A 9,046-nucleotide genomic window follows, 5' to 3' on the forward strand; every position below is an offset into this window, starting at 1 on the left:
CTGTCTACTCAGTTGAAGCTGCAGTGTTGGACCTGCCGTGCTGGGCCTCAGTTTATCCTGTTGCTGTCTTCCTTCTTTTACTCAATTACTCCACGTCTTACTAAGAGATAGATTAACAGGTTTCTCAGAAGTGACTAATAATTCGCTCACCCCCACGATTAGACTGACTGCCCTGCAATTATTTAAAATATCCTTTACACCGTCTTTTAAATAAAGGCGCCATGTTAGTAGCTAAGGATCTTGTTGTGCAGTGGATCTTGTTCTGACTCTCTGAGCCAGAAGTGCCTGGTTCGAATCCCACCTCCACCAGACATGTGTCATAACTGACCAGGTGGATTAAACATAGTGACATAAAATATAGAAAGGAGGGCTCGTGATGCAGTGGTAGCGCCCCTGGTTTCAAATTCCACCTGCTCCAGAGGTGGGAAAGGTAAAGGTAAAGTTGCTGTAGTCTTACCAGAGGATCACCCTCTCATGAGGGTTTAACCTGAGAAGTTGAGAAGAATCCTTCACAGTAACCTCAGCCAGTGTAGGAATTGAACCCATGCTGTTACCATCGCTCTGCATTGCAAACCAGCCAACTTAACATTTCCAAATAAGTTGATTAGAAAATATGCACATCATAAATGGCAAATAAAAGAACAAAAATTCCAATTACTACGATGCAAGTTCATCGACACTCCTTTAAACCCTCAAATAAACACACAAATAAACAACCATTCATGATCAAGACAAATAAAAGACAAACAGTTTGGGCAGACGAAATATAGGCAGGTATACAGATTCTATAAGTTCAGATCTCAAGGTGGGTTAACTTGTCTATCTTAATTCCTTTTAATTTTAGCAATGATGACATGCTTGTCAGTATCGCAACGAACCTTACAACTTGGTGAATTGGCCATGCTAAATTGCCCATAGTGCTAGGTGCATCATTCAGTGGGGAATGGGCCTGGGTGGGTTACTGTTTAGAGGGTTGGTGCGGACTGGTTGGGCTGAAGGGCCTGTTTCCACACTGTTGGGAATCTTAATCTAATCTAATTCTATTTGAGTGGAAAATCTGAAATATAAACTTTTAAAATTTAACAAAGCTGTGAGATAGCTATTTATGATCTGCCTGATGGTAGTTACTCCTCAGAAAAGGCCAACTTCCTTCTCGAATGAGAGTATTAAATGCCATCGAGGGGGAAAAGCGTTAGCTTAGATTACTTACAGTGTGGAAACATGCCCTTCGGCCCGACAAGTCCACACCGACCCGCCGAAGCGCAACCCACCTAGACCCATTCCCCCACATTTACCCGTTCACCTAACACTACGGGCAATTTAGCATGGCCAATTCACCTGACCTGCACATTTTTGGACTGTGGGAGGAAACCGGAGCACACGGAGGAAACCCACGCAGACACGGGGAGAATGTGCAAACTCCACACAGTCAGTCGCCTGAGGCGGGAATTGAACCCGGGTCTCTGGCGCTGTGAGGCAGCAGTGCTAACCACTGTTTAACCTTAGTGCCATGTCAAGGTTAAGCTGATCATATTGACAAACATGACCTGCACCTTACAGATGACTGCAGTGTCTTAACTCACTAAGCCCAGATTCACAAGCTACTCTCAACCTCTTCAATTCTGCCCACAAGAAATACAGCCTGCCCTTGACTGTTACAAAGCAAACCTTGTATCAGCCCACACCTGATCCCTCAAATATTACACTTTCCAGATAAGATGAAGGAGACATTCAGGAATATGTTGAGTACTTCCCAAATCTTGGCAGCCACCTCTAGATCAGCTGTGCTGGCCCTGCCTTCTACAAACTATAACAGTGTGCTTTGGACAACAACGACCTCTACAAATCAACGAAAGACTCAATGTAGAGTGCCATTGTTGGCAATACACTCCTATACTGCAGTGAGATATCAGCGATATATAGAAGCACAAAGAAATTCCTATAGCAACGCCCGCCGTCATATCCTCGAGATTCAATGAGATGAATATTGCTGACTTCAAAAAGGATATCAGTGTTTAATCAATGACTTAAAGGCGTTCTGTCTCAACTACAATAGACTGGACACAATGCCTGGATTCCGAAACGCATTTCCCCTCCGAGCCCCTGCTCTCCTAACTCTCAAATAGCTAGTATTCCAGGAAGGACCAAAGGTTTGAAGCTCTCCATGAAGTATGGCAGTATTGACATTAATAACTGGGAGGAACATGCTATCAATCATTCAAAACATAATAATTTGTCCATTAAGTTGGACCACATGTTGCGTCCAAATGTCTTAACAATGAGGGAGGCTGGAAGAAAATCATGTACTTTGGATCCCACCACCTTGTGGGACATCCTCCCACGTGTCCAAATATTCGCGGGCTAGGAATTGACCTGTTCAGTCACAGAATCATAGAGATGTACAGCACAGAAACAGACCTCCTCGTACATGCCGACCAGATACCCCACCTGCCAGCACCCTGCCCATACCCCTCTAAACCCTTCCTATTCATATACCCATCCAGATGCCTTTTAAATGTTGCAATTGTACCAGCCTACACCACTTCCTCTGGCAGCTCATTCCATACACGTACCACACTCTGCGTGAAAAAGTTGCCCCTGAGGTCTCTTTTATATCTTTCCCCTCTCACCCTAAACCTATGCTCTCTAGTTCTGGACTCCCCCATCCAACAGAAAATACTTTGTATATTTCTCCTATCCATGCCCCTCATGATTTTATAAACCTCTATAAGGTCACCCCTCAGCCTCTGATGCTCCAGGGAAAACAGCCCCAGTCTGTTCAGCCTCTCCCTGTAGCTCAGATCCTCCAACCCTGGCAACATCCTTGTAAACCTTTTCTGAATCCTTTCGAGTTTCACAACATCCTTCCATTAGAAAGGAGACCAGAATTGCATGCAATATTCCAACAGCGGCCTAACCAATGTCCTGTACAGCTGCAACATGACCTCCCAACTCCTGTACTCAATACTCTGACCAATAAAGGAAAGCATACCAAATGCCTTCTTCACTATCCTATCTATCTGCGACTCCACTTTCAAGGAGCTATGAACCTGCACTCCAAGGTCTCTTTGTTCCGCAACACTCCCTTGGACCTTACCATTAAGTGTATAAGTCCTGCTAAGATTTGCTTTCCCAAAATGCAGCACCTCGTATTTATCTGAATTAAACTCCATCTGCCACCTCTCAGCCCATTGGCTCATCTGATCAAGATCCTGTTGTAATCTGAGGTAACCTTCTTCTCTGTCCACTACTCCTCCAATTTTGGGGTCACCTGCAAACCTCTTGTGCTCACATCCAAATCATTTATATAAATGATGAAAAGCACCAATCTTTGTGGCACTCCACTGGTCAGAGGCCTCCAAGAACAACCTTCAACTTTGTGTTCTACCTTTGAGCCAGTTCTGTATCCAAATGGCTACTTCTCCCTGTATTCCGTGAGATCTTGCTAACTACGGGGAGTCACTGCAGAAACTTGCAACCCTGAGCAGACACCATTGGCTACCCCTTGTATGACAACATATGAAAACAGTTGATGTACTATTCTGAAATGGCTTTGATTTCTTGTGGATCAGAGGGGAATTTTCCTGAGAATTATCCACTGCTGACTCTAGAATATTTCTCTCTCTTTGTGGCTCTTCTGGGAGCTGAGGAAAGGGGGCAGAGGAAGCAACCAGTTGGGACATTGTAGTCACCAGGTGGGTAGGACTAATAACTTGTTTTTTTCCTGCCTGTGGCAAATAGCTTTGCAATAGTTTGCAACAGAACTTGTGTCCAGAGGTTTATCACCTGCCCAGCCTTTACCAAATAACAAAATATTTACGAAATGTCACTCACTGGCATTACCCAGTTTTGAATTATAAAATTGGAAGTATTTCATTGCAGCTTTGCACTACACCTCACATATTTCTCATAATTTGCAAAAATTCAAGCTCATAATTTAACCTGACACATCAAACGAATGGGAGGGGGGGGGGGGGGGGGGGGGGGGCGGGCGGTGGGAGAAAAGAGAAGAATCTCATGTCTACCTTCTAGCCTTTGAATTTTCGCCTTCACAGAAACCACTGTCTCAAAAGGTGACACTCTGAGTTCAAAACAAGTTCCTGTGAGTGTTTCAATGAAGAGCTCCATTGTCTCGTAAAACGGGAGTTTGTAACTTAGAGGCCCAGAATTGTCCTCATTAAAGAAGGGAGGTTCCTTTTTGTTTTCCATTTTAATACATCCGGAAACTTCCAAGGGCAGGCTTTGATGACAGTTGTTCCCACAACACCTGCAGCCCGAAATCACAGTCAAACAGCATTTGAGGCTGGTTAATGATGTTCATGACCAAGCACTCGCTCTGGTGGCAAAAAAGAAGAAAAGAATACAATTACTTTGAGGACATTAATCACTAGACCTGAGTTACTCCAACATTTCTGAGGCAAATGCATATGAACCAATTAACAACTTTCAAACGTGACAATCTTCAAATGCCCAAATGTTATGTTAAAAAGTTAAGCTTACCCATTATTTGTTCCATACAAAGTCAAAACACAACAATAGATCAACAGTGCAAACTAACAGGTTGGAAAATACATTCTATAGTACAACTACAACGAAACACGCAAGAACTGAGCAAAGTATAACTGCACTGGAATGTGAAATTCATCCCACTAGCAACATTAGTAATCAATAGCACAAAACCACTTAAACGAAAACCCAGCCGTGACACACTCAATAAACTGCATTAGCTTGACACGCTCACTCACCAGACCTGACTCCAGAACAGGCTATCAGGGACACAATTAGTGAGATCAGAAACACTGCTAGTGAGGCACATGCACACCAAAAGTAGAGACACTGCCAATATAATCAATGACAATGTGAGAAGCATCCATCCATCCATCCCAAGGGGACCCACAGCAGTGCAACACATTGACGGTAATGTAGTGTCAGTGCGACACACAGCCGCCACCCTCCAAGGAAGATCTATATTAATCGTCACATCATCCTCACTTGGGCAATCAGGACCCCACAGACACGGTGTGTGTGTGTGTGTGTGTGTGTGTGTGTGTGTGTGTGTGTGTGTGTGTGTGTGTGTGTGTGTGTGTGTGTGTGTGTGCGCGCGCGCATAAGTGATCAGCATCAATTATGAAACCTCCATAGCTCTCCCCAGGGCATCAGCACAGGTAATGCACTACAATCCAAACCCAGAGGAAACAGTATTTGAGATATACTCTGAACCTCTCCCCCAGGAGATTAGTATGTGGGATACACATGACCTCCATTCACAGAGGAAATCGTGAGACATGCATTCTCCTAAAACCCACCAGGTGGACCAGGTACTAGAGAGACCACCCCAGAGCAATCAGCAGGAATAAGACACAGCCACATCTGGGCAGCAATGCTAATGTGAGGGTGGCACAGTGGTTAGCACTGCTGCCTCACAATGCCAGAGACCTGGGTTCAATTCCCGCCTCAGGCGACTGACTGTGTGGAGTTTGCACATTCTCTCCGGGTGCTCCGGTTTCCTCCCACAGTCCAAAAATGTGCAGGTTAGGTGAATTGGCCACACTAAATTGCCCGTAGTGTTAGGTGTAAGGGAATGGGTCTGGGTGGGTGTGCTTCGGCGGGTCAGTGTGGACTTGTTGGGCCAAAGGGCCTGTTTCCACACTGTAAGTAATGTAATCTAATCTGATGCATTCCTTCCCTACCCCAAGGTGATAACCACCCCATCTCCAGAGATCAATGTGTGTGTCATGCACAATCTCTCCACCTGGAGGGGAGCAGTATCTATCTCACTAACTTACCAGGCCCAGGAGATCAGTACATAAGTTAAACAACCTCTCCACAGCCAAGCAATGAGTATGAAACAGCTACCCACCGTATCCCCCAAGAGGATCAGTATGTGTGCCACACACACCAACATCCCCCCACCCAAACCCCACACCCCGCTCCCAGGGGATGAGCGTGTGCAACACACACAGTCACCCCAGCCCCAGGGGATCAGTACTTGCTACACATGTATATATACACACAAACACACACACACACACACACAGTCACCTTCCTCCCAGGGGATCAGTACCTGCTACAGACACACACAGTCACCCCACCCACAGGGGATCAGTACCTGCTACACACACACAAGCACACACAGATCACACCTCCAGGGGATCAGTACCTGCTACACACACACACACACACCCCCCACAGAAACCTCACCCCAGGGAATCAGTACCCGACACACAAACACACAGTCACCACACCCCCAGGGGATCAGTACCTGGTGTACACACACACACCAGTCACCCCACTCCCAGGGGATCAGTACCTGCTACACACACACACACACCACAGTAACCCCACCACCAGGGGATCAGTAGCCGACACATAATCACCCCACCCCAGGGGACCAGTACCTGCTACACACACACACACAGGTACAGACACACACACACGGGGGATCAATACCTTGCTACACACACCTACACAATCACCCCACCCCCAGGGGATCAGTACCTACTATACACACCCCCACCCCCACAGAAACCCCACCCCAGGGAATCAGTATCTGACACACACACACACACACACACACAGTTACCTCACCCCCCGGGGTCAGTACCTGCTATACACACAGTCACCCTATCCCCAGGGGACAACTACCTGCTACACACACACACTCACCCCATCCCAGTGGTTTAGTACCCAACACAGACACACACGCACAGCCATACACACAGGCAGACACATGCACAGACAGGCAGGCAGACACAGACACCCACAGTCACCACACTCCCAGGGGATCAGTACCTGCTGCACGCGCGCACACATACACACACACAGACCACACCCCCAGGGGAGCAGTACCAAACACACACACAGTAACCCACCCCCAGGGGATCTGTAACTGTTACACACACACACACACACACACACACACATACCCAGAGGATCAGTACCTGCTACACACACCCTGGGGGTGGGGTAACTGTGTGTGTGTATCAGTACCTGCTACACACATAGCCACCCCACTCCCAGGGGATCAGTACCTGCTATACACACAGTCACCCTATCCCCAGGGTATAACTACCTGCTACACACACACACACACACACACCCCATCCCAGTGGTTTAGTACCCAACACAGACACACACGCACAGACATACACAGACAGACAGGCAGACACAGACATCCACAGCCACCACACCCCCAGGGGACCAGTAGCTGCTACACACACACACACACTCCCCACCCCAAGGAGATCAATACCTGCAACACACACACACACACACACACTCTCCCCACCCCCAGGGGATCACGACCTGCTACACACACACACTCCCCACTCCTAGGGTATCAGTAGCTGCTACACACACACACACCCCACCCCCAGGGGATCAGTCCCTGCTACACACACACACACACACACACACACACACACCCCACCCCCCAGGGGATCACGACCTGCTACACACACACACTCCCCACCCCCCAGGAGATCAGTACCTGCTACACACACACTCTCCCCACCCCTAGGGAATCAGTACCTGCTCTACACACACACACACACAGTCACCCCACCCCCAGAGGATCAGTACCTGCTGCACACCCCTGGGGAACAGTACCAAACATGCACACAGAGTCACCCCACCCAGAGCTTATCATTACGCGACACAGACAGACACAGACACACACACACACTCCCCACCCCCAGAGGATCAGTACCTGCTACACACACAGTGTCACCCCATCCCCAGGGGTCAGTACCTCTGGCGCAAACACACACACAGTCACCCCACCCCCAGGGGATCAGTACCAAACACACACATATAGTCACCCCACCCAGAGCTGATCAATACCCGACACAGACAGACAGACAGACAGACACACACACACAGACACCACACCCCCAGGGGATCAGTACCTGCCACACACAGCCTCACAGTCACCCCACCCCCAGGGGATCAGTACCTGCTACACACACACACACACACACACACACACACACACACACACACACACCCCACCCCAGTGGTTCAGTACCCAACACTGACACACAGGCACAGAAAAACAGACCCAGATACACACAATCACCACACACTCAGGGGATCAGTATCTGCCATATACACTCACCCCACCCTCAGGGGATCAGTACCAAACACACACACACACACACACACACACACACACACAGTCACCCCACCCCCAAGGGGATCAGTACCTGCTACACACACACACTCCCAACCCCCAGGGGATCTGTACCTGCTACACACACACACCACCGCAGGGGTTCAGTACCCGACACACAGTCACCCTACTCCCAGGAGATCAGTACCTGCTACACAGACAGACACACACACAGGGACACACACTTACCCCACCCCCATGGGATCTGTACCTGCTACACACACATCACACAAACACACTCCCCAACCCCAGGGGATCAGTATCTGCTACACACACACACACACACTCTCACCCCACCCCAGTGGTTTAGTACCCAACACAGGCACAGACAAACAGACACAGATACACACAGTCACCACACCCTCAGGGGATCAGTATCTGCCACATACACACACACACACACATACTCCCCACCCCCAGGGGATCAGTACCTGCTACCGACACACACACTCCCCACCCCCAGGGGATCAGCACCTGCTACCGAGACACACACACACTCCCCACCCCCAGGGGATCAGCACCTGCTACCGACACACACACTCCCCACCCCCAGAGGATCAGTACCTGCTACACACACAGTGTTACCCCATCCCCAGGGGTCAGTACCTCTGGTGCAAACACACAGTCACCCCACCCCCAGGGGATCAGTACCAAACACGCACATATAGTCACCCCACCCAGAGCTGATCATTACCCGACACAGACAGACAGACAGACACACACACACACAGACACCACACCACCAGGGGATCAGTACCTGCCACACACAGCCTCACAGTCACCCCACCCCCAGGGGATCAGTACCTGCTACACACACACACACACCACCCCAAAGGGATCAGTACCTGCTACACATACACACTCCTCACCCCCAGG

The 9,046-nt window shown here is 48.8% G+C and overlaps 1 protein-coding gene across 1 annotated transcript in view; it reads right to left on the reverse strand.

The window, feature by feature from the left end:
• The window catches only part of zfand4 (zinc finger, AN1-type domain 4), a 55,702-nt gene that overhangs the window by 41,764 nt on the left and 4,892 nt on the right, over window positions 1-9,046 (reverse strand). Inside the window, exon 2 of the mRNA XM_072583036.1 lies at window positions 4,026-4,336. Coding sequence (XP_072439137.1) covers window positions 4,026-4,209 — 184 coding nt within the window. The 5' untranslated portion in view covers window positions 4,210-4,336. The remainder of the gene's footprint in view (window positions 1-4,025; window positions 4,337-9,046) is intronic.

Source organism: Chiloscyllium punctatum, chromosome 13, assembly GCF_047496795.1.
Source record: "Chiloscyllium punctatum isolate Juve2018m chromosome 13, sChiPun1.3, whole genome shotgun sequence".
NCBI classification, from domain to species: Eukaryota; Metazoa; Chordata; class Chondrichthyes; order Orectolobiformes; family Hemiscylliidae; genus Chiloscyllium; species Chiloscyllium punctatum.